Genomic DNA, 27,710 nt, shown 5'->3' with positions numbered 1-27,710 from the left:
CATTACGTCTCTAGCAGTCTGACATCTGAGGGTTCTAGGAAAGGAGCTGAGATTAGAATGCTTAGGGAGAAGGTAAATTTGAGTTTTCACATTTTCCCAGGTCACCCAAATCCTTTTGCCACATCACCCCTAACATGGCCCAGGCTTGGCCTTATTTTCTTTAGTCTCTCATTAAAATGAAGATAGAATACATCTAAGGGTTAGTTCAAAGTGGTCATCTACAGAAAACTATAGTTTTAATTAGTGATTGACTCAAGTTGAAATATATTTCAAAATTTTATTGTGTAATAGCTATAAGCTGTTATGTTGAGAGATATACAACTATTTAATGAACAACAGTAAAATAAAAGGCCACATCTTTGCCACCCATCTCCAAATAAGAGACCTCACTGAACCTCAAGAAGCCCCTGTGTGCCCCTTCCCTCTCGTAGCTGTCTTATTTCACCCCAGATGTAATCGGTAAGTCAGTAATCTCTATTTGGTATTGAACACTACCTTTTTTTTTTTCATTATAATTTCCCCATTATGTTTGAATCCCTAGACAGTGCATTGTTTCAATTTACTTTGATTTAAACTTCATAATAGAATCACACTGAATGAACTCTTCTGTGAATTGCTTTTTGCTCAACATTTTTACTATGATGTATAGTACAGAAGCTATTAAAGAAGAATAGCAAAGAATGATATGTACCTGCTGCCAAGGTTACAAAATAGAACACTGTCATTATCACTCATGTTCCCTTTGGGCCGTTTTTTTATTGCATCTTTTCTCTCCACTGCTCCAGCCTGAGTAATGCCCATACTTCAGGGATAATTATTCCCTTGTGAATATACTAAATGCATTCCTACAAATAGAAATTTAGTAGAAGCATTGGTTTTGCTTTGAATTTACCTAAATGGATTCAAAAATTACCCTATGTATTTATTGGTATTGGGCTTCCCAGCTGGCACTAGTGGTAAAGAATCCACCTGCCAATGCAGGTAGACATTGAAGACGTGAGTTTGATCCCTGAATTGGGAAGATCCCCTAGAGGAGTGCATGACAACCCACTACAGTATTCTTGCCTAGAGAATTTCATGGACAAAGGAGCCTGGTGGGATGCAGTCCATAGCATCGCACAGAATCGGACATGACTGAAGTAACTTAGCACACATGCATGCATTCTATTGATAGGTTTTTTAAATTCAGAGTTAGAATCATCCACGCTAAGGTGTGTAGCTGGTATTATTTTATTCTTTTATTTTCATTGCTTTATGATATGCTATTGTAAATGTATATCACAGTTATTTATCCATCTGCTGTTGATGAGCAGTGAGGTTTTCTTGTCTGGGGATATAATGAACAATCTCATATGTGTCTTCTGGTGCACAAGTAAAGAGTTCTTTAAGCCCTGAAGTGTAGGCTGGACAAATACCTCAGAGTATATGTGAGTGTTTGTTAGTGTATGTGTGTGTATGTTAAGCTGTATAGATGGTGCCAACTTGTGTTATAAAGTAGTTCCTCCATTATATTCTACCGGCATCCAATGAGAGCTGTCACAGTTGTTTACTTTCTATTGCCAATCTGGTGGGTGTGAAATATTATCCCACTGTGGCTTTAACTTATATTTTCTTTCTACTAGTGAATTTGGGCACTTTTTTCATAGTTTATTGAGCATTTCTGTTTTCTTCTATGTGAAATGCATATTGATATTTTTGCCTATTTTTCTTCAAGCTTGTGTTTTTCTTTCTGAAATGTAAAGACTTTAAATATATTCTATTATTCATCCTTTGGTTTTGTTACAAATTTTTTTTTAATAATTTATGGCCTATCTTTCACTCTCTTAATGATATGTTTTGATTTTTAATGTTGTTATTGTTTGGTTGCTAAGTCATGTCCAACTCTTTCAAGACCCCAAGGACTTGTAGCCCACCAGGCTTCTCTGTCCATGGGATTTCCCAAGCAAGACTACTAGAATGGGTTGCCATTTCCTTTTCCAGGGGATCTTCCTGACCCAGGGATTGAGCCTGTATCTCCTGCATTGGCAAGTCAATCCTTTACCACTGAGCCACCAGGGAAGATCAATTTTAGAATGAATCTAAAATTTAGAATGAATTTTTTACTTTTTGGTTTGCCTTTTTTGTAAGTTGTTTAAGATATTCTTCCCTTCCTTGAGGTCATGAAATTATTCTTACATTGTCTTTTTAAAATTTTATAGTCTTCCTATGTTTCATATTTTCATCTTTAGTGCATCTAGAATTGATTTTTGTGTTTTACATGAGTTATGGATAGCCTTTTTCCTACCCTTTCTTTTTCTTCCCTTTCCTTTCTTTTTTTTAAAACCATGATTTCCTGTTATTCTAATGGCAATAACCTTCTCCTGTGATCTGCAGTACCACCATGATCATATGTATATATATCATGTTTCTGTGACTTTTCCATTCATTTCTTTGTCTATCCAAACACCAACACCACACTATCTTAATTACCTTGGCTTTATAAGTCTTCATATCAGGGAAGCAGAACTCCCTCCCTCAATACTTACCCCATCCTCATGTTCTGCCTCAAGTAACAATATATTGGCTGTTATTGGTCATTTGCTCTAACATAAAGCATTGTATCCACTTGTTAAGTTTTACACACACACACACACACACACACACACACACACCACATGCATGTCTACTGGGATTGTTTTTCTATGAAAAGGAAATTTATTCATGATATTGTGGTAATATACAGCTCATCACATCTTCATTAATGTAACCCACATAACTATGGCATGCATATTTTATTTCAGGTGAAAACTCATCCAAATTAATGAGAAAAATTAAAAAAAAATCATATAGATCCAATCTAGAATTTAGTCATTAGGCCAAAACATCTTCCTTTTAAATCTTGCAAAGCTTATATAACTATGCATTGTGGATAGCAATCATCTCATAAAATTTTTCCTTTTTTGATGATTTTTATTTGTCATATCTAACATTAAATCCACTTAATGTTAACATTAAGTTAAAGTTAAATCTACTTAATCTACTTAACATTAAATCTCTTAACAAATTTTAAGTGTACAAAACTGCATGTTAACTATAGGCACACTGCTGTGCAGCAGATCTCTAAAACACATTCAATTCAGTTCAGTTCAGTTCAGTCGCTCAGTTGTGTCCAACTCCTTGTGATCCCATGGACTGCAGCATGCCAGGCCTCCCTGACCGTCACGAACTCCTGGAATTTACCCAAACCCATGTCTATCGAGTTGGTGATGCCATCCAACCATCTCATCCTCTGTCATCCCCTTCTCCTCCTGCCTTTAATCTTTCTCAACATCAGGGTCATTTTAAATGAGTCAACTCTTCGCATCAGGTGGCCAAAGTATTGGAGTTTCAGCTTCAACATCAGTCCTTCCAATGAACACCCAGGACTGATCTCCTTTAGGATGGACTGGTTGGATCTCCTTGTAGTCCAAGGGACTCTCAAGAGTCTTCTCCAACACCACAGTTCAAAAGCATCAATTCTTCAGTGTTCAGCTTTCTTTATAGTCCAACTCTCACATCCATATATGACCACTGGAAAAACCATAACCTTGACCAGATGGACCTTTGTTGGCAAAGTAATGTCACTGCTTTTTAATATGCTGTCTAGGTTGGTCATAACCTTCCTTCCAAGAATTAAGCGTCTTTTAATTTCATGGCTGCAGTCACCATCTGCAGCGATTTTGGAGCCCGGAAAAATAAAGTCAGCCACTGTTTCCACTGTTTCCCCATCGATTTGCCATGAAGTGATGGGGCTGGATGCCATGATCTAAAACATATTAATCTTGCATAACTGAAACTTCATTTCCTGCTAAACAGCAACCCCATTTCACCCTGCCGTGCCTCCGGTAATCACCATTCTGTTCTCTGCTTCTGAGTTTTCTATTTTAGATCTGTCACATAAGTGGAATCAAGCAATATTTCTCTTTCTATGGCTGGTTTATTTCACTAAATGTAGTGTCCTCAAGGTTCATCCATGTTATTATATGGCAGGATATTATTTGTTAAGGCTGAATAATTACCATTATAGGGATATATCATATTTTCTTTATCCATTCATCTATTGATGGATATTTAGTTTCTTAGAATTTTTACTGGAGTTGTATTAACCTACAAATTAAAGTGGTTGTCTGAGAAGGCTTTATAAATAGTTCAGGAAAGAAGAGGAGCATAAAGCAAGGGAAAAAGGGAAAGGTATACCCAACTGAATACAGAGTTCCAGAGAATAGCAAGGAGATAAGGAGGCCTTTTTCAGTGAACAATGCAAAAAGAAGAGGAAGAAAACAATTGAATGAGAAAGACTAGAGGTTTCTTCAAGAAAACTGGAGATATCCAGAGAACATTTCATGTAAGGATGGGCACAATATAGGCCAGAATTTGTAAGGACCTAACAGAAGCAGAAGAGATTAAGAACACAGAAAAACTATACAAGAAAGGTCTTAATGACCCAGATAACCATGACAGTGAAGCCACTCACCTAGAGCCAGACATCCTGGAGTGTGAAGTCAAGAGGACCTTAGGAAGCATTACTACAAACAAAGCTAGTGGAGGTGATGAAATTCCAGCTAAGCTATGTAAAATCCTAAAAGATGATGCTGTTAAAGTGCTGCACTCAATATGCCAGCAAATTTGGAAAACTCAGCAGTAGCCACAGAACTAGAAAATGTCAGTTTTCATTCCAATCCCATAGAGAGGCAATGCCAAAGAATGTTCAAACTACTGTACAATTGGGCTCATTTCACATGCTAGCTAGGTTATGCTCAAAATCCTTCAAACTAAGCTTTAGCAGTGTATGAACTGAGAACTTGCAGGTGGACAAGCTGGGTTTCGAGAAGGAAGAGGAACCAGAGATCAAATTGCCAACAATCTTTGGATCATGGAGAAAGCAAGGGAGTTCCAGGAAAAAACATCTACTTTTGCCTCTGACTACACTAAAGGCTTTGACTATATGGATCACAGCAGACCATGGAAAATTCTTGAAGAGATGGGAGTGACCAAACCACCTTACCTGCCTCCTAAGAAACCTGTATGCAGGTCAAGAAGAAACAGTTAGAACTGGACATGGAACAATGGACATTTGAACAATGGTTCAAAATTGGGAAAGGAGTAAGACAAGGCCGTATACTGTTGAAAGGTTGTTAATGAATCACGCAAAGACGCCAGGGTTCTTGGCTTCCGGAGGAGAAGAATTCAATCCGGGGCCAGAGACGAGGCTGGATCGCTCAGAGCTTTTGTGTAATAAAGTTTTATTAAAGTATAAAGGAGATAGAGAAAGCTTCTGACATAGACATCAGAAGGGCGTAGAAAGAGTACCCACGTGCCAGTGTTAGCAATGGAATTACATACTCTCAAATTAGTTATTACAGTGAATCAAAAGAATGTCTGGAGGTTGTAAAGACCTCACCAGACCTACTCCCATAATTTACAATTTGAGATAACAGAATTAGCCAGAAGGTTTTTTCCAGAGACTGTCCTCAAGCAGGATACATTATTGTTATATAATCCTAAGGAATGTAGAGGGAAAAAAATGTTTGTCCTTTCTTCCTTGAGAATTCCAGACCCCTCTCTCCTTGGGGACCCCTAGACTTCCTATCAACTTCCCTAGGAATTGACTCTCTCACTGTCACCATGTGTATTTAACTTCTATGCATAGTACATCATGTGGAATGTCAGGCCGCATGAATCACAAGCTGGAATCAAGATTGCCAGGAGAAATATTAACAACCCCAGATATGCAGGTGATACCTCTGTAATGGCAGAAAGTAAAGAGGAACTAAAGAGCCTCTTTATGAGGGTGAAAGAAGAGAGTTAAAAAGCTGGCTTGAAACTCAACATTAAAAAAAAAAAAAAAAAAGATCCCGGCATCTAGCCCCATTACTTCATGACAAATAGAAAAGAAAAAGTGGAAACAGTGACAGATTTCCCTTTTTGGGCTCCAAAATCACTGCAGACAGTGACCGAAGCCATGAAATTAAAAGCAGAGGCATCGCTTTGCTGACAAAGGCCTGTATAGTCAAAGTTACGATTTTTCCAGTAGTTGTGTACAGATGTGAGAGTTGGATCATAAAGAAGGGTGAGCACAAAAGAATTGATACTTTCAAATTGTGTTGCTATAGAAGACTCTTTAGAGTCCTTTGGACTGGAAGAAGATCAAATCAGTCAAGCCTAAGGAAATCATCCCTGAATATTCGTTGGAAGAACTGATACTGAAGCTCCAATAGTTTGGCCACCTGATGCAAAGAACCGATTCATTGGCAAAAACCCTGATACTGGGAAAGATTGGAAGGCAAAAGGAAAGAGAGGTGGCAGAGGATGAGGTGATCAAAACAGCATCACTGACTCAATGGACAGGAATTTGTGCAAACTCCAAGTGCTGCAGTCATGGGGTTGCAAAGAGCTGGACATGACTTAGTGACTGAACAACAGCAACAGCATATTAGTTTGGGGGAAAATGTGTATCTTTACAGTATTATCTTCTAATCCAAGAATGATACAGAAATTCACACCAATTTTTTTCTTTACTAATTTTAATAACATTATTTTTCTGCAACATATATCTTGCTAAATTTAGCCTAAATATTTTATACTTTTTCTTGCTTAGGTAAATGAAATATGCTTTTTTTCTGGCAGTGTAGGTTTGTTTACTTGAAATTAGCTTTTATATTTTGATTTTGTATCTAGAAAACTTGTAAACCCTTGCTGATTCTGCTATTTTTCTGTATATTTGACATATACAATCATCTGAAAATTTTCCCATGTTTGTTGGAAGTTATGTAGGTTTTTCTCTTCTTTTATTGGTTAGCCTAGCTATTTTGACAGGCATACTTAAAACCTGTGTGCATGCTCAGTTTCTCAGTCATGTCCAAGTCTTTGCAACCCTTTGGACTGTAACCTGCCACACCCCTCTGTCCATAGGATTTTCCAGGCAAGAATATTGGAGTGGGTTATCATTTCTTCCTCCAGAGGATCTTACTGAGCCAGGGATCAAACCTAAGTCTCCTGTGTCTCCTGCATTGAAGGTGGATTCTTTACTGCTTAACCATCAGGGAAGCCCAAATTAAAGTCTAACATTAATCAATATCTTGCTCTTAAACAATACCTGAGATTTAGAATTCTTTATCTCCTAATATCTGCTTTTGCAATTTATAAGTTTTTTTCTTGACCACAAATTTAGGTCTTTCAAATTAGGCATTATTAATGTTTTTAAATGGACTCATCTGCTTATTTTCTATTTTCTTTCCTATTAGTAAGAATTTTTTCTTACATCTCAGAATAATTTTATTTCTACTTGAAGTACATCCTTTAGTGAGAAGCTGTTGCAATGAACTTTCTAAGATTTTGTTTATTATAGTCTTTATTCAGTTTTGCTTTTAAGAGATATTTTTGCTGGGCTCAGAATTTCAGGCTCGGTTATTTTCTCTTTATTTAAGATATTACTCTCTGTCTTCTGGTTTCCAATTGTTATATTAATAAGTCAGCTGCTGATCTAAATATCATTTATTTACATATTTCTTTGGAACTTTAGTTAGACAAATATTGGAACTATATTACTGTCTCTTACATCCCTTTCTATATTTTTTATTTCTACATGCCTCTTCTCTTCACTCTAAGGAAGTACACTTTTCATTTCTACAAGTTTTCTTTAATTCTATTTCAACTTCTGGTATTTTAAATAAGTAATCTCTTGCTCCTTGCTCTTGTTTTCAACCTTCTTTTAATATATTTTAATATATTTAATTTAATATAACATATTATTTGTCCAATAACTTCTGCATTTAAGTTTTTGAAAATTTATTCTGCTACCTCTGAATTTGCTGGCTGACATTCATGGTGCCCTGCTTCTTTGTGAATTTTGTGCTTGTTAACTATAGACCACATAGTCATGGAAACTTTTTATTTGAGGATTCTTTGAAGTGCTTTAATACACACACACACACACACACATACAATTTATCAAGCATTTTAGTTGCTTTTATCATGCAGTTTATTCCAATATATAGTTTATCATAATTTTGTCAAGAAATATTTCTAAGGATCTTAAATTATGATATTAAATTCATCTTGCATGCCACCTTTGCCAGATAATCATTAAACTTGTGTCAAAAGTCATTTAATATAGGTTTTACCAATGTATGTATTTTAAAACATATGCCAAAGTAGAAAACTGGTATGTATGATAAATCAGTAAACTTGATCTCTCATGTTATATTCACTTTTCTGCAGGGTAACAGTGTGAGAAAATCACTTTATTAGTCACTGGTTTGGTAAGTTATGATTAGGTGGCTCTCTGGAGAGAACTGTTTTCTATCCAATTGTGCCTGAGTTTGCCCTGTGCCACAGTCACAAACTGAAGTTTACTTTTGCATCTAAACTTGTTGCCACTGTGACTTAAAAATATCTACTACTCAGTGTTTAAACCAGAAGGAATTTTGCAGTTTGGCTAACATTGTGCATGTAAAGAACAAATGGTAGTTTTCATTCTATGATTTGATAGATTGACATAAAAAAAGTGATCAAACTTCCAGTGTTTCAAGGATGTAGCTTTAGAGGAGAGAGTTTAAAAGCTTTGGGATAACATAAATATTTATCACATTCAGCTTTGGGCATATACATATGCATGTACACAGTTTGTAATTGACTGAAGTAACCCGATTATGCTACCTGGCATTGAGTATTTGAAGACTCTTAATCTCATTTTGATGTGGACTTTATAACTTGGATAAAGGCTATGCGTGTCCATATATCAGAAGAAAAGTATTGCTGCAATTTTCTTCTCAGGTTATTAAACACATAACTGGCACACTCACATGTAAATGAGCAAAAAATTGATATTTGTGAGCCTCTTACTCAAAAGAAAGCATAGACTTCTGCCCCTACTATTAGACAGAACCCAGGAGTACTTTCATCTCCCTGGTGATAGTAGATCCTGGAGATCTCTAAGAAAAAGTGTACATCAGTCATCCAAGGCAAGTTGTGTATCTGGTAGGTATGCCTGCCCGGAATCACCTCACAGACTGGTCATTGTCTTTTCTATTTGTACAATTTCCACAGCATGTGCCAATTATTATGCCAAAAATAAAAACCAAGCAAGGAACGCATTAGAACTACAGATTCATTCCAAGTGCAAAATTCCAATTATCAAGCCTAAACCCAACCCTTTAATTAAAAAAAAATCCACTTTGATCTGCACTGTGATTGGCACACTTTCTACTAAGTGACACTGGCAATTAAGTGTTGTGTTTCAATTTTATTTCCTTTACTAATAGTAACAGAACACGACAGCAGGCTGAATGCCCTGTTTGGTGGAGACAGAGCTCCAGATGAGAGCCTTGAATCCACGTCAACTGGGGGCCCTCTCTCATTTGGAGGTATGGGCTCAGCCCTTGTTCCACAGAGACTTCTGAAAGCTGTCTTCTTTCATTACCAGCTCATCAAAATGCATCTTAATAATTCTTCAGCTGCCTGTCATTAAATCTACTCTGAATTTTCTATCAGGGATTTTGGTAACATCAAACTGTGGTTTGTAAAAGTAATTTAGCTTTCTAAAATTGATAACTGAATCTGATGACAATAAAAGTGAATTTATGAATTTTAAAATTTGGTATTGTAGTTAGTTTTTCATGTAGAATATAAGTATTTTTTTTCTTAGTAATAGAATAGAAGCAATAAAATACCTCCCACAATGCTCAGTGCTAGCATTAGACTTTTTAGAAAAGGCTATGATAACTATTTGGAGGAGGACATGGCAGCCCACTCCAGTATTCTTGCCTGGAGAATTCCATGGTCAGAGAAGCCTGGCGGGCTACAGTCCATGGGGTCAGAAAGAGTCAGACACGTCTGAAGTGATTCAGCATGCACTAATGCATGATTACTATTAGCATCCAGGTAGGTACATGATAGCTTAAAGTTTCCTTGGCCGACTCTGGTTCTCTAGGGAAACTGATTCAGATGGATCAGAACTGTGACTCTAGGCCATATTTCCAAAAACTATACAGATTATTTCACCAGAAGACCAAATTTGTAATAATCCATACTACTAAATGTTCTCCTTCTAAATTCAGAGCTTCTGTAGGTATTAAATCTGTATCTGATGGTGGGGGGGTGAGAGACAAGGGGAGAACCCTGGGCTACATATCATGTGATTACAAAGAGATCCACGACACGCACCGAGCCGCTCTCACGGCAACCCCACGGGGCCTTCAGGGCCCTGTTTTACAGAAGGTGAGCCTCTGCTCAGCAGAACCTCAGTCACTTCCGACCGGTCACAAGCTTGGCAGTGGGGAAGCCAGGTACTTTACCTGAATAAAGCATCCAGGGCTAGGATTTGTGCTTGGCTTCAGGTGTCTCAAACTTCAAATCAGTACCCATTTTAGCAAACTCCACTTGATGGAACTTCTGACAGTGACAGCTGAGTAAATCATGACAGTGGAATAATAATAACAATAAACTCAGTAAGAAATTTAATTGCAAAGGGAAAGAAAGGAAAGAGTAGAAACTTAAGAAGAAAATTATGTCAGGGGAGGAAGTTTCTTAATCCAAGGGAAAACCTGTGCAGGGAATAACCCCCAAGGCTCAGTTTCCCTCACCTGGTTCTACTTGTTGCCTGAGGGTGGAACAGATATTATTAGGTGCATCCGTGTGCCAGATCCTGAGCTGGGCATTGGGGAGAGGGTGGTGTAAGAGGTAACCATGCTCACCTTGGTGAATCTTCTAAGAAACCAGGGGGAGTAACTCGGCAGAAACAGGTGAACAAAGGCTCTGCAGGCACTTTGGGAGAGTGTGTTAGAGACAGATACGGTGATGGCATAGGCTGGAAAGATCCCTGAGGATCCACAGAAGTGGGAACAATCCCAGATGGATGGAAAAGCCTGCAGGGAAACTCTAAAGTGTGTGTTTCAGAAGCAGAACATGTATGAGTGTTAGCATCAGAGCAGAGAGAGCAAACGGGAGAAAGAGGTGAATGAGAGTTCTCAGGTGGGAGAGTCTGGAGCAGGTGGTCCTGGGGAGGCTAAAATGCTGAGCTTCACCGTAATTGCTGTGGAAGCCAATCAAGGGCTCTAAGGATAGTCACAGTACCTTTTTAATTATTTAATTCAGAATGGGAACTGGATAAGTGCGGAGGCCAGTGAGTGGGCTAATGCAGGGGACAAGGTGGGAAATACTGGTTGCTTGGAGGAGGGCAGCAGCAGGGACAGGGTGAATTCAGAGATGTCTGCAAAGACCTGGCCATGGGCTAAATACAGAGACAGAAGGATGACTTAAGACAGAACCCTCAGATCCCAGCTGTTTCATGGTTTCTTTCCCTCCTACATGTCTGAACCGTGTAAATGTCTGCCTGTTCTCACCTTTCTTCACAATGACCCCAGACACTAGGAAAGGGGGTTCCAGCCAGTGGGAGGCATTGAAGGAGAGGAGAGCATGTGAGCATCAGTCAAAGGTAAAATCATTTTCTATTCTTTCCTTTTTTTTCTCTCTGGAAATAAAAATAGGAGAAGTCACTGTGAAAGAACCCAAGTTTCTTGATTTTGAAGTCAGAAAAGAAGTTCAACTCATCGTTTTAGCTGAAAGTAGGGGGCATAGAGCCTACAGCAAAGTAGCAGTCTTTATCCAAGATCTGAACGATCATCCACCACACTTTGAGCAAACAGTTTACCAAGCATCAGTGTCTGAGGGCCAGTTCTACAATCATCACATTGTACAGGTAATAGAAACATGTTTTATGTGTGTATGTGAATTTTTATCAATCAATGTACATCCAAATACCTAAAGACCTTTTCCAGGACATTAAATTGCAACTGTTTCCTTGGCATATGCATTATATGATGTACTGTATGGAACCTTAGGTTGAAGGAAGTCTGGAGTCTCTGAGTTCACTACCCTTACTCCCTTCTTTTTGTGCTCAGAACCCCCTGCCAATGCAGGAGATGCAGGAGATATAGATTCAATTCCTGGGTAGGGAAGTTCCCCTGGAGTAGGAAACGGCAACCTACTCCAGTATCCTTGACTGGAGAATCCCACGGACAGAAGAGTCTAGGCAGCTACAGTGCATAGGGTCACAAAGAGTTGGATATAACTGAGCATTTTAGCATGCATAACATGCATGTAGCGCCTACTTGCTCTTTCTTGGGACCCTGTTGGAGATTAGCAGGAACTCTAGATGGGCACAAAAAGCAGCTCACCTTCTAAGTGTGTACGGCTTAGTGGAGAGGTCAGAAGACTCACTATACAACTTAAATTTCTAATGTGATAATAGAAGAGTGTATATTGAATGTCATGCGAGCTAAGAGGAAACACAGATGGGTCCCGAGGTTTGCACTTGGTCTTAAAGGGTGAGCAGGCATTTCTCAAGTGGAGCTGCAGCCAGACTCACACAGACTGAGGTGCAGACACATGGGAAGGCCCCCTGGGCTTGGGACCTTCAGGTGTCTCACGTGAAAGGCACATCCACTGTTTTCAAGCCCAGCCCCGTCTCAGGAGAAAGCCCTGTGGCCTGAAAGAGAGGGTCTGTTCACACGGCAGTCTTCTTGCTCAAGCTCCAAACCCACCCACCCTTGCTAGACTCTCCCTGCTTCAGGACTGCTGCACATCTTCATCTTTCCATTCAGGGTTGAACTAATGCTTTGAGTTCAAGAACTGGGCATTAGGACACCTACAGGCTCGGGAATCTGCACAGAGAATGTGTGTAAACCCCCTTCCTGACAGTTGGTGGCTGAGTGGAACATTCCCTTTCACCTCTATAACCCATGACCCAGCATCTCATGACTCTCTCTCTGGGGTAGATGGGGCCAGGGGTATAGGTGATCCCCTAGGTTTCGATGCAGCACTTTCACCTGTATATGCACACAGACCTTTCTTTGATCCCTGTCTAGTCCAGATGCCATCTTCCCCTCTGAAGATGCAGACAAGACCAGCAGAGGCTCAGCTGTCTTGGAGTTTTAGATTTGTGCTCTCAGTTGGTCCAGGATCCCCAGGATATCCTAAATTATTTTTGCAGATTTAGCCTAATTGCTCCAGGTTCCAGCATGTTGCAGAATTGTTGAGCCTTTACTTTGGCTTCAGCCAGGACTGAGATGCTTAAGAGGAAGGTAAGGAGTAAGAGCATCCTCTCTCCTGGTCTGTACCCCCAGTGATGCCTGTTCAGCCGGGATGACCGATGCCCCCAGTGTCACTGCAGGGCCGGCTTGGTCACAGCGGACCCTCTCTCCCCAGGGCACTGGTGCTTTGCACTTTGTCACACATGCTGACCTGGACAGAGCTAGACCACTCATGTTAAGGTGAGGGCAGCTTTGAAGCTCCAGTACCCCCAATAGGGAAACAGCCCGACCTGCCAGTGCTTCAGTAATGTAAACTTTGAGAAGGCTCAGTCAGGGACAGATACAAGGAACTTTGTTCTTCGTGTTTTTTAGATCATTTAATTTCAGGGACGCTATTAATAGAACTGTCATTTTTCCTGTGTCCTGTTCAGATGAACAGGAATGTAGAACGTTCTGGAGCTCTTGCTTTTTGCCCCCACACTGCCCAGTGCCCTCCTTTTGGTTGCAGCCCCACAAACGCCCTTTAGGAACTTCCCCTCCTCTGGCAGAAGCAGTCTTGGTAGGATTGTCAGTCAAGGTGGTGACCCCCACCCCACCCCACCCAGTCACAGAGTGTTGTCAACTGTGTCTGCCTCATACAGACTTTCTCTCTCTGGAATTTGAACCCTGGCTGGTAGAACCCAAGGTGAAGACAAGTAAGAGCTGATTCATCTTGATGGCAACAGCTCAGAGAAGCCGTGCCCTAGAGATATCCATGTTCCTGTGCTTCACCTGGGCACTGTCTCCTTGCTGTTTCTTTCCTGAAGTTGGCCACAGTGCATTTGTGTTAATGGCATCTGAAGACCCTAAATGATATGTCTCCTTGGAGGCCTCCTGTCTGTAACTCTTTTAAATGTATGACCTAGGGAACATGATGGACTTATTCTCCCTGGATGCAGGTAAGTTTCGTCCTTATGATCCTGAGGGGGACTGTCTGATGCTGCTTTCTGTACCACATGTCTGGTGTTGTGTCTTCCTGATGAGGTCCTGGATCACCTGAGAACTCTGGCGGCAATGTGAAGCATAGATTGAAAGAGAAGGGAGTTACAAGCCCAAACCCACTAGGACATCAGTGTAGTTGCCCAGGAGAGAGAGGACAGGAGATGGGAGCTCAGAGCAAGACTGAGGGGCCTAGGGAATAAAAATAAACAGAAAGAAATTAATCAGTCAACTTGTTCTTATGCAAGGTCTTGAATACATTAATAGAATTAGTTTGCAATTAAAATGTAAATCAGACTAAATAATACATCTCTGTGGATAGTGATGCACACTTCACCATTAGTACTTTTTTATCTTCAACACTAGTACTTAGACAACTCATCAAATAAATCACTAGGATCTAAATTTGCTAGCACTAAATCTGGATTTTGTTTCATTTCACTCAAAACTTGTGGTACTCCTACTGAAATTACTTGGAAACTCTTGCATCTAGTCTATAGAATAGTCACCCATCATTCACTTTTATATAAAATTCAGCCATGGCTAATATTCCTTTGATCATTGTCTTTAAAATGTGTTTGACAATGTGATTCTTTCATAATGCATTGCTCTGAAAGATAGGCTTAACCCGTTCTGCACTTTCAATGCTTACCTAATGGTAAGCATTACCATTCCTCACAGGTTTTTGCCACAGACCTGGACAGTGGGTCGAATGGCCTCGTGGAGTATTCCATTCTCTCTGGCAACGAAGGAAAAGTGTTCCAAATGGATCCGCTGAGTGGTGTGCTAACAGCAAATGTGATCCTGGATTATGAGTACAGTAGCGCCTACAGGTTTGTCCCAAACTCAGATCATTTGACCAGCTATTCTGCCTTGTTGCTTTGGGCATGACTTCCTGTTTGGTATGCTTAGCTGTAAGATGTGTTTTCCCTTTGCACCAACTTAGGATCTTCCTTGATACACTGAGAGAGTTTTAGAAAGTAAACGTGATTTGGAAAAGGTGATTGGACTACAAGAATGTTAAGATTCCTTCTAGTTCTAAGAGTTTATGCATTTGTGATGCCATTAAGTATGATATTAAATAAGAGACATTAAAGACATTTGTGAAATGCCTCCTGAGCTATAGAGACCCTATAAATGTTGCTTTAGTTGCTTTTAAAAACAGTGAAGACTGAGTGGTGTTTCTGTTTTTAATTATTTATTCATTTTTGTGTGGGAAAGTACAACCCTGTTATCAGGTCCATGTTACGTGACTGTGTTCTGATAGAAATGATCATCTTAAAGTGCACATTCAAGAAGAGATGTATTTTTTGCCTAGAGTTCAAAATATGCCAGACTTACACAGAAATTCTGTGAAAGAGAGAATGTGTCATAGGTCTTCTGTGATTTTTAAAAGTCAGTGTTCCCAAGTGTCTAGGCATATATACAGAGATATTTGTGACATCACAGTCTATAAAAGAAAATGAAAGACTCTAAGGAACATAAGATATCTGTGAATGGAGGCTGCATCAAGAATGATAACCTAGCCTTTCATGGAAAGGACAGTCTTTCATGGAAAATCAGTCTTCCATGAAAGGACAGAAAAACTGATTTTAAAAAAAAGGCATATGTGTACCAATGAAGACAGAACCCCAGGATGTATGACTAAGTGAAGGAGGGGACAAGATGCGCCACGGTGCTTTCCTGCAGGCCTTTTTGAGTGAAAGCACACCCGTAAAATTGGACAACTTTAGGAAGGAAACCTAAGAAACCATAAACCTTGTTTCTGAGGAAGTGGTCACATGGGAAGCCTGAACTTTCTTATCATGCGTTTCAGTCAGCCTTGTATTTGTGTGTTTTTCTGAAAGGCCACATACACAGTGTTTCCTGTGATCTTCCCGTCACCCCCCAGGGAAGTTGAGTTAGGCTTTTTCTCACTCACTGCTGAGAGTGACATGCAGTGTTTTGCTCAGGATCACAGAACCATTTCATCGTCAGTCATCTTACCACCAGGTGTTCTGATGCTGTGCTGCATCTACCATACTAGCTACACAGCGGATGTCCTTTGGAGGGAGAAAGTAGGAATACAAGAGACCCAAATGTCAGTATTGTCCGAGGCCAGACTACTTACATGTTATGCGGGGAAAGCGCTGTGTATTCTTGTGGCTGAATGGGCTCGGTTGCTCAGTCTGTCAGACGTATCCAGTCTGCGACCCATGCATAGCAGGCTCCTCTGTCCATGGCATTTTCCAGGCAAGAATACTGAGTGGGTTGCCATTTCCCACTCTTGTGGTTAAACATCAAGAGCCGGTTAAAATGGGATCTGTTCCTGGGCAGACTGGATTAATTTACCTCTGAAAAACTTCCCAACTCTAAACATTTGATTAAGTATTTAGTTCTTTTTGTTTAATATATTTCAAAATATTACTTCAAAGGTATTTTAAAAGTTTAGTTTAAGGTCTTACCCTGTCTTAACTAGTAGGATCCTTTTCAGTAATATTTTAGTGTAATCAGTTGTTATGATACATATTATATAAACATTGAAATCAATCATATAAATATGTTAAAACCCTGCTACATTGCTTCTCTAGTAATTTTAAGCATAAAGCTCTTTTTACTCTCCATAGTTGACTGCAGGTAAATCTCAGTCTAGTTGCTACCTGAATGATTACAAATTCAGATTCTTGAGTGTCTGCCCTGTTTCAGGAGCTATGTATTTCCTGGTTGTAATGACTTTCTGTTACAGAGTTCTTCCTCAGTGGAGCCTAATTATCAATTAAATCTAACCCCTTTCAGCTTTGTCCTATTTGCATCATGGTTTCAGTGTTCACATCATTTTAACTGGTCACAATGTGTGAAAGCACCCCTCCCCAGTTCCCCCTGAATTCAAGGCTGGGAGAAGTAGGAACTGAGAGAAGATGAAATCTACACATCCCGCCCGGAGAGACATAGAGGCACCCTTCACACATTCTGCCTCCCTTGTCTCCAAGGCAAGGGAGCGTTTGAACCTCCTGCCTCTCTAGGTCCCCATGCCCACCCCCTTGTGACTTCTCTGCCTTTCTAGTGCTTTCCCTGATATTTAAGGCACTGAACAAAAAGGATGACTTCCTCCAGTGCTATACCTTTAGTAAATGTTTTGGAATTGGTATCATTTAGCTTTTAACTTTTCTTTTTAACTCTTGAATTCTGCTGTTTTGTCCGACTGAGGAAGATATTCCCAGTTCTAGCCCTCTGTCTTACAATATAAAATGAAGGAGGGAAAGATATTGTCAGTTATGATTCTATTCAATATAAATGTCTTAAACAAAAACTAAGTAATTTTTAGTTCTCATATTAAGCCACATATAAGAAAACTCAGTGGAAAAATTATAAAATAGATCTTAAGGTTCTGTCTGACTGATATTTCTGAATTTTAAAAATGAATTACCAAGCATGAGACTGGGGATAGAAAGACACATGAAACAGTTCTTATTTTCCAGGAACTTGAAAATAAGTGCCCTAGTAACTCATGGGAGGAAGCATAGTAATAATCACAATAGATGTCATTTATGGAGCACCTTCCTTACATGTTGAATTCCTATAACAGACTTAAGATCTACAAAGTAAAGAAATCAAATTCACAGGGGTAAAATTGTTTGCCAGGAATAGACAGCTAGTAAATGTGGAACTGATATTCTTTCCTTTATGAGTGGTCCTAGTAGAGCTTTCCAGAAAAGGCACTGGTGACCCACTCCAGTACTCTCCCCTGGAAAATCCCATGGACAGAGGAGCCTGGTGGGCCGCAGTCCATGGGGTCGCTAAGAGTTGGACACAACTGAGCAACTTCACTTTCCCTTTTCACTTTCATACATTGGAGAAGGAAATGGCAACCCACTCCAGTGTTCCTGCCTGGAGAATCCCAGGGATGGGGAGCCTGGCGGGCTGCCGTCTATGGGGTCGCAGAGTCGGACACAACTGAAGCGACTTAGCAGCAGCAGCAGTAGAGCTTTCTGCTGTATCATGTGAATGAATCTTTAGAGCATATAACTGTATATTTACTGAAACAATACAGGAAAAAAACACTTTTGAGAAACATAGAAAATAAATTCCAGCTCACAGTTGTGAAATTACACGTCAAGGTGTGAGCATAAAAAGATGGGATTTCAATTACGACTTTCCTCTGCTTGACTTATAACTAATGTGGAGACTTCAGTTCAGTTCAGTCACTCAGTCGTGTCCGACTCTTTGTGACCCCATGGACTGTAGCACGCCAGGCTTCCCTGTCCATCACCGACTCCCAGAGCCTATGCAAACTCATGTCCATTGTGTCAGTGATGCCATCCAACCATCTCATCCTCTGTCATCCCCTTCTCCTCCTGCCTTCAGTCGTTCCCAGCATCAGGGTCTTTTCCAATGAGTCAGTTCTTCACTTCAGGTGGCCAAAGTATTGGAGTTTCAGCTTCAGTATCAGCCCTTCTAATGAACATTCAGGACCAGTCCAAGGTTGGTAATTGATATTCATGTAAGTCTTGTAATACTTTAGGGCCAAGATTACTGTCTTTTGAGGGACTTTAAATAAATAAAAATGAGCAACAAAAACTCCTGGGTTGTTGTTGTTTAGTCATCCAGTCATGTCCAGCTCTTTGCGACCCCATGGACTGCAGCATGCCAGGCCTCTCTGTCCCCCACCATCTCCCAAAGTTTGCCCCAAGTTCACCTGCATTGCATCCGTAATGCCATCAAGCCATCTCATCTTCTGATGTCCCCTTCTCCTTCTGCCCTCAATCTTTCCCAGCATCAGGAACTTTTCCAATGAGTCAGCTATACGCATCAGATGACCAAAATACTGGAGTTTCAGCTTCAGTCCTTCCAAGGAATATTCAGGGTTGATTTCCCTTAAGATTGACTGGTTGGATCTCCTTGCTCTCCAAGGGACTATCAGGAGTCTTCTCCCACACCACAGTTCGAAAGCATCAATTCTTCAGCACTCCGCCTTCTTTATGGTCCAGCTCTTACAACTGCACATGATCACTGGGAAGACCATAGCGTTGAATATATGAACCCTTATCAGCATAATAATGTCTGCTTTTCAACCACTGTCTAAGTTTGTCATAGCTTTCCAGTCAATAAGCAAATGTCTTCTGGTTGCATGGCTGCAGTCACCATCTGCAGTGATTTTAGAGCCCACAAAGAAGAAATCTGTCATGACTTCCACCTTTTCCCCTCCTAATTGCCATGAAGTAATGCAGCCAGATGCCATGATCTTAATATGTTTTTTCAATATTTAAATGCCTTTTAAATATTTACTATGTTTTTTAATATTTAGTTTTATGCCAGCTCTTTCACTCTCCTTCTTCATCCTCATCAAGAGGCTCTTTAGTTCCTCTTTGCTTTCTGTCATTAGAGTGGTACCATCTGCATGTCTTAGGTTGTTGATGTTTCTCCCGCCTGTCTTGATTCCAGCTTATAACTCACCCAGCCCAGCATTTCTCATGAGGTGCTCAGTGTACAGGTTAGACAGAGTGACAGCAGACAGCCCTGTTGTACTCCTTTCTCAATCTTGAACCAATCAGTTTTTCCATACAGGGTTCTAACTGTTGCTGGCTTTGGTGTAGTTGATGAGACAGAGGTAGATATTTTTCTGGAATTCCCTAGCTTCATCTATGATCCAATGATGTTGGCAATTTGATCTCTGGTTCCTCTTCCTTTCCTAAACCCAGCTTGAACATCTGGAAATTCTTGGTTTGCATAATGCTGAAGCCTAGATTGCAAGATTTTAAGCATGACCTTAGTAGCATAGGAGATGAGTGCAACTTATCTGATGCTTAGCACACTCTTTAGTACTACCGTTCTTGGGAATTGGAATGAAGATTGACCTTTTCCAGTCCTGTGGCCACTGCTGGGTCTTCCCGATTTGCTGACATGTTGAATGGAACACCTTGATGGCATCATCCTTTAGGGTTTTGAAAGGTTCTACTGGAATTCCATCATATCCACTAGCTTTATTAACAGCAGTGCTTCCTCAGGCCCTCTTGACTTTGCTTTCCAGAATGTCTGGCTCTGGGTGACTGACCATACCATCATAGTAATCTGATTCATTTGGATCTTTTTGTACAGTTCTTCCATGTATTCTTTCCATCTCTTCTTGATCTCTTCAGTGTCTACTAGGTCTTAGCGTTTCTGTCCTTTTATTGTGCCCAACTTTGGGCAAAACATCTGCTTAATATCTCCAGTTTTCCTGAAGAGATCTGTAGTCTTTCCCCTTCTGTTGTTTTTTTTGTTTTTTTCTAGTTTTATACACTGTTCATTGAAGAAGGCCCTCTTTTCTCTCTATGCAGTTCTTTGGAACTCTGCATTTAGTTGGCTATACCTTTCTTTTCTCCCTTGCTTTTCACTTCTCTTTTTACTTTAGCTATTTGTAAGACCTCCTCAGATAACCACTTCTTGCTTTTCTTTTTCTTTGAGATGGTTTTGTTTACTGCCTCCTGTACACATTATGGGTCTCCATCCATAGTTCCTTAGGCACACTATTTACAAGTTCTAATCCCTTGAATCTATTCGTTACCTCCATTGCATATTCATAGGGGATTTGATTTAAATCACACCTGGCTAGCCTGGTGATTTTCCCTGCTTTCTTTAGTTTAAGCCTGAATTTTGCTATGAGAAGCTGATGATCTGAGCCACAGTCATCTCCAGGTCTTGTTTTTGCTGACTGTATGCACCTTCTCCATCTTCAGCTACAAATAATGTAATCAATTTGATTTCACTATTGGCCATTTGGTGATATCCGTATGCAAAATTGTTTCTTGTGTTGTTGAAAAATGGTGCAGTTTTCAACATGCATTCTCTTGGCAGAATTCAGTTAGCCTCTGCCCTGCTTCATTTTGTTTTCCAAGGCCAAACTCTCCTATTTTCCAGGTATCTCTTGACTTCCTACTTTTGCATTCCAATCTTATAACTGATATGAAGAGGCTTATTACTGCTGAAGTTAGTAATTGATATTCATGTAAGTCTTTAACACTTTAGGGCCAAGATTTAATTAGTCTTTTGAGGGACTTTATATAAAAATGAGCAATAAATAGGTCCTGGGTAAATAAGAGTTAATTTAGATGTTTAAAATTTTAATTTTGAGATATAAGTATTCAAGGTCAAAGAGCAGTTATTGCCAGTAGCAATGCTAAACTCATATGCTCCAATAAACACTCATTATGAGTACGAGGGAAATAATAAAAAGCAGTTACATATACAAGATAGGAAACGAGTGGAAATGTTAATTATCCTTTCCAAAATACATGAGTCATAAGCAGCAAGGTTGGGATTGTAATTCTCTGTGGAAAAGGGAATAAAGGAATTCCAGGCGAGAGGCCTAAGGAAAGACCTGGACATGAGAAAGTGGTGTATTTGGCAGTAACAAGCGGTAAAGTGTCCCTGAGAAGTGCTTGAGTGTGGGGCTATAAAAACAGGAGGTTGGGGGTTTGGAGGACTAGATCAGTCAGTAAAAAATCTGCCTGCAATGCAGGAGACCCAGGTTCGATTCCTGGGTCAAGAAGATTGCCTATGGAAGGAAACAGCAACCCACTCCAGTACTCTTGCCTGGAGAATCCCATGGACAGAGGAGCCTGGCAGGCTGCAGTTCATGGGGTTGCAAGAGTTGGTCATGGCTTAGCGACTAAACCACCACCACCACCTATCAAAACAGACAAACTTCCAATACGATAGGTACTAGCGATGTAATGTGGGGCTTCCCTCTAGCTCAGTCAGTAAAGAATCTGCCAATGCAGGAGACGCAGGTTCAATCTCTGAGTCGGGAAGATTCCCCTGGAGAAGGAAATGGCAACCCACTCCAGTACTCTTGCCTGGAGAATCCCATGGACAGAGGAGCCTGGCAGGTTACAGTCCATGGGGTCGCGAGAGTCGGACGTGACTTAGCAACTACAGAGAGAGAGAGGGATGTGATGTACAGCATGATGACTGTAGCTGACACTGCTGTGTGGTATACATGAGAATTGTTAAGAGAGTAGGTTCTAAGTGTTCTCATCACAAGGGAAAATTTTTCAGAGTATATGCAAGTCAAGTCCTTACTTATGCTGTACACCTTAAGCTTATACAGTGCTATATATCAATTATATCAGAATAAAACTTGTGAGGAAACTCGCCCAATGATCTGAAAAACAAAACAATGAAAAAAGAAGCTGATAGGTCACAGGCTAGGCTTGGAGGAGTTTGCGTGTCATATACTGGAAATTGGGTTTCCTTGATGGCTCAGATGGTAAAAACTCCACATATAATTCAGGAGACCCGGGTTCAATCCCTGGTCAGCAAGATCCCCTGGAGAAGGGAATGGCTACCCACATCAGTATTCTTGCCTGAAGAATTCCATGGACAGAGGAGCCTGGCAGGCTATATGGTCCATGGGGTTGCAAAAGAGTCAGACATGACTTAGTGACTAACACTTTTGTATTTCTTTCCTATTAGAAATTATACTCTATTCTATAGGCTATAGAAAAGTATAAGAGTGCCTGTTCAGATCTTTATTTTTATAAGATATCTGATAAGGATGTCTTGCAGGACAGAGAACCAGCATCAGACAGAGCAGTTAAACTAGGCAACAGCAGGGAAAAGTCTGTTATGAGGATGAAACTGTGGAGTTGAAAAGAGGGGGTATACTTACTGGTTGATTCAGATACAGAGTCCATAGGAACATGGTAATCAGCTGAATTTATTCAACAAGGAAGGAGATAAGAAATACTTCTGAAGTTTCCACATAGGAAAGGCAGGAAGAAGAATAGATTGGGATTGGGATTTTGTTTTTTTATTGGCATTTGGAGTTTGAGAAGCTAGTGTAAGAATAAAAGTAAATATACTCCTTCTATGATTAAAATAATGATCTGGAGCTTGGGAAAGAGATCTTCTTTCAAGATTTAGACTTGGGCTTCATCCAAGGAAAGTGTGTAAAATGGAATTACCTACCTTCGGAGAGTATGTGAAATGAGAACTTAGGACATTGTCACCTTTTGAGGGCTAGAAAGAACAAAAGTAGCCAGCTAGGTAGATTCAGGGACTAGAAAGAACAGAACAGAACCTGGGAAATGTAATTTCAGAAAGCAAGGGGAAAGGTTGGACTGCATGGGGAAAAAGTTTTCTGAATGTTTTTGGATTGGAATCTGTAAAAGTATTCCTTATTTTAAGAAATTTGCAAGGAATAGAGACGTCTCTCAAACTGTTTCCTAACAGGATAAAATACATGCTATTGTATTTGTAGGTTAATTAATACAAAACTGTGAAGTTAATTTAAAAACTCAAGTCAACAGATTTTCATTAACAAAAGTATTTTACAGACTGAGTACAAAAAACGTCCTATAACACTATATATTACAAGCACCTCCAGTTCAGGAGATCAAACATCTTCATGGTTGTGAATTACTATCCTAGAAAACTTCTGTAAACTTCAGAGAGAAAGGGTTATAATTTATGATAAGAACTTAGATAAAATTTTGCCTCATTTGACCAAGGTTCCAACAGTGCTTTCTTTCATTTTTCCTCATGTGGTCACCAGGATGCACGTATTCTCCAGCCCTTAACATTCTGTTGATAAACAATGGACAGAGTACTAGCATAGCACTTATAGTTTTCAAAATACGTGTGGCAGGATTACTTCCTCTGTTTATTTCTCAACGAATAACATTTTGACCTCAAATTTCTTTTCATCTCAAACAAGGCTGATTAAACATTTTGAAATTTATAATATTTATGTCTGCAGCTGGAAAGAGACCATTGTCTGGTGATTAGAAAACTCTTGACATTATTTTCCAAAGAAGAATTACTGAAGTAGTGGATAGAAAGTGTTATAGTAAGTTGAGGAGTAACTAAAATAGTAAGGAGAGACAATTAAAATGGACTAACTTTTCTTTTTCATCAATGTGGAGTTAAAAGAAAGGGATATCTGATGGTGATAAATCAGTAGCATTTGAGCTTGAGAAGAGGTTATGTTTGGGGGATTGGCTCCGTTTGACCATGTAACAGGCAGGAAGTTATTATTCAACAGACAGATAAAGATGAAAGATGTTTTCCACAATTTTTATTCAGTATTACAGTAGTGGAGCTATGTAGTTCAATAGGCAAGAAAAATAATTAAAAGTCATACCAATTTTTCCCCATTGACATTGAAAATTTTTTTTATTGAAGTATGGTTTATTTACAATTCTGTGTTAGTTTCAGGTCTATAGCAAAGTGATTCAACTATATCTATCTATCTATCTATCTATATATTCTCTTTCAGATTCTTTTCCATTATAGGTTGTTACAAGATACTGAATATAGTTCCCTATTCTGTTCACTAGGTCCGTGTTGTTCATCTGTTTTATATATAGTGCTGTGTACCTGTTAATCCCAAACTCCTAGCTTATTCCTCCCCTACGACCTCTTGTGGTAATCATAAGTTTGTTTTCTATGTCTGCGAGTCTGTTTATGTTTGTAAACAAGTCCATTCATATCAGTTTTTAAGTCCCACACATAAGTGATATCATGTGATGTTTGTCTCTGTTTGGCATACGTCACTGACAGTCTCTAGGTCCATCCATGTTGCTGCAAATGGCAGCAAGACTTTGATTTAAGTATGTTTACTTATTTAAAATTCTGTATTGTTATCAGAATAACACATTTTTTAAAATGCATCACAAAGATCAGCAGACTTAGATGAAAGTCAGCAACCATTGCCTCACCTGTCCATTGAGTAGACACTTTTAACTTGTTTTCTCCATTATAAAAATTAAGATGTCTAACTTTGTAATTTTAAACATATCTCAATATCCTATTATAATAAATGTGGTTTTAATATTTTTACCTTCTTACGTCTTATCTCCCTTTGTATTCATAGCACTGTTCTTCGTTTCATCAATAATCAGTGTTTCAGTTCAGTTCAGTCACTCAGTCGTGTCCAACTCTTTGTGACCCCATGGACTACAGCATGCCAGGATTCCCTGTCCATAACCAACTCCTGGAGCTTGCTCAAACTCATGTCCATTGAGTCGGTGATGCCATCCAACCATCTCATCCTCTGTTGTCCCCTTCTCCTCCTGCCCTCAATCTTTCCCAGCATCAGGGTCTTTTCCAATGAGTTGGTTCTTCCCATCAGGTGGCCAAAGTATTGGAACTTCAGCTTCAGCGTCAGTCCTTCCAATGAATAGTCAGGACTGATTTCCTTTAGGACGGACTGGTTTGATCTCCTTGCAGTCCAAGGGATTCTCAAGAGTATGCTCCAACACCACAGTTCAAAAGCATCAATTTTCGGCACTCCAGCTTTCTTTATGGTTCAACTGTCACATCTGTACATGACTACTGGAAAAACCATAGCTTTGACTAGATGGACCTTTGTCGGCAAAGTAATGTCTGCTTTTTAGTATGCTGTCTAAGTTGGTCGTAGCTTTTCTTCCGAGAGCAAGTGTCTTTTAATTTCATGACTGCAGTCATGGTTATACATGGGTTTACTTCAGAACCAGGTCATACTTCATAATTGTATTTCTTTCCTTATTCTTTCCCTTACCCCCAGAGTTTATGATTATCTTTCTTTTTGCTCACCTGATTTGCTATGTCCCTGTAAATATTCCATTAGCTCTATCAGACATGCCCACTCATCTTTCTCCCCTAATATGCCTCTCATATCATGTATTCTATCAAATCTTCTGTTTTCTTGGGGACCTGAGTCCTACTGTTTCCTCTCCTCCTGATCTAGCTGGGCACTATGGCTCTCCAAGCCCACTGCAAAGCTGGACCCCGTGACTTGCAACTTTGCTTTACTGCTTTCCTATGTTAGTTGCATGACTTGAAGATCCCATGTCTTTCTCTTACTTTTATAGTAGCTTTGTAGGAAAAGGTGCCAAGGGAGTAAATTCTTTTAGTTCTTACACATCTGAAAACACCTTTATTCTACTTTCACATGTGATTTATGCAATGAATAATATAGAAGTTGAACATTTCTTTTAGATTTTTGAAGGCGTTGTTCTGTTATCTTTTAAAACTCAGTTCTGCTATTGAGAAGTCTGATGCCATTCTAATATGTTTGGTACATGATTTCTTTTTTTTTTTTTTTTTTTGCACTTTCTGTGAAGATTCTCAGGTTATTTCATCTGCAGTGTTTAGACGTTTTGTGATTATGTACTTTAGTGTGGGTATTTCCTTGTGCTGAGTACTTGATGTAGTGTTTTAATGAGGATAAATGTTCTATTTTTTCATATGATTTCACTGATAATTACCTCCCTTCTGTTTATTGTTTTGTTTTGTTTGTTTACTTTACCCTGTTTCTTTTTCTTGGATCCTATTCAGTCAAGTGTTAGGCTGTTAGGATTGATCCTTTGTCACTGATACTTTATTCTCTACTTTCCATTTATTGTTGTGTGGGGGGTTATTTTTGTTGTTTTATTTTTCTGGGAGATTTTCTTAATTATAACTTTTTAAACTTTCTTTTTTGTTGTTGTTTTTAGTTTAAATTTTTTTGAATATTACATATTTTATAATTTTCAAAAACTCTTAATCTTTGAGCTTTTCCATAGCATCTTGTTCTTATTTATGCATTATCTTATGATAGCTCTCCTAAGACATTAGTTGGAATTATTTTTACCTAGTCTTTTGCTCTGGAGAAGGCAATGGCACCCCACTCCAGTACTCTTGCCTGGAAAATCCCATGGACGGAGGAGCCTGGTAGGCTGCAGTCCATGGAGTTGCTAAGAGTCGGACACGACTGAGCGACTTCACTTTCACGCATTGGAGAAGGAAATGGCAACCCACTCCAGTGTTCTTGCCTGGAGAATCCCAGGGACAGGGGAGCCTGGTGGGCTGCCATCTATGGGATCACACAGAGTCGGACACGACTGAAGCGACTTAGCAGCAGCAGTCTTTTGCTCTTTCAAGATCTCTGTGTCCCCTGGATTTATTTCTTCCACTTGTCTAGTTTATCCTCTTTTATTCATGTGAGAGACTTTCTCTGAGTAAATAACCATCCTTGGTCCTAAGTTAGGCAATATCGAAGTCAGAATCTCCTGATGGATCTCATTGACCAGCATGCTTGACTTTCAGATGAACCAGGGAAGAACTTGACTACTTTGCAGGATGACATGTAAATAACAATATATAGAAAGGGTTTTTCCCCTTCAGGAGGGGATTTCATTTCTTCAGGGACAGTCCCTCAATATTACTGAGTATGAACATCAGACATTGTTTTGCCTGGGAGTGAAAAGAAATGGGCAAGGGATCTTGATTGTTCTATATTTTGAATTTAATCTTTTAAGCTATTTTTAGCTCAGTATCTTACCCTGCAGTTTGCCATGTTTTGAGCCTCTCCTTGGTTATGTGAGGGCAAATCTGTTTCTTACTCATCCTTGTCTTCCTTCAAATGCAAGATGCATTTTAATCAATGCATTCCTTTGCCACCCGATTTCCCAGGTGACACAGTAGTAAAGAATCCACCTGCCAATACAGGAGATGCAAGAGATGTGGGTTCAATCCCTGAATCAAGAAGATCGCCTAAAGTAACAAATGGCAACCCACTCCAGTATTTTGCCTGGAAAATTTTACGGGCAGAAGAGCCTGGTGGGCTACAGTCAATGGGGTCTCAAAGAGTCAGACATGACTAAGAGTGTGCATGCATGAATTAACATGCTTGCGCACACACACACACACACACACACACACACACACACAATCACACACATCTTTAACCACTTCTCAGTC

The 27,710-nt window shown here is 39.6% G+C and overlaps 1 protein-coding gene across 1 annotated transcript in view; it reads left to right on the top strand.

The window, feature by feature from the left end:
• The window catches only part of DCHS2 (dachsous cadherin-related 2), a 332,448-nt gene that overhangs the window by 287,863 nt on the left and 16,875 nt on the right, over positions 1 to 27,710 (top strand). Inside the window, exons 16-17 of the mRNA XM_061140717.1 lie at positions 11,505 to 11,716; positions 14,709 to 14,860. Coding sequence (XP_060996700.1) covers positions 11,505 to 11,716; positions 14,709 to 14,860 — 364 coding nt within the window. The remainder of the gene's footprint in view (positions 1 to 11,504; positions 11,717 to 14,708; positions 14,861 to 27,710) is intronic.

Source organism: Dama dama, chromosome 5, assembly GCF_033118175.1.
Source record: "Dama dama isolate Ldn47 chromosome 5, ASM3311817v1, whole genome shotgun sequence".
NCBI lineage: Eukaryota > Metazoa > Chordata > Mammalia > Artiodactyla > Cervidae > Dama > Dama dama.
Note: the sequence above shows the minus strand (reverse complement) of the source record. Positions and strands in the feature narration are given on the sequence as shown.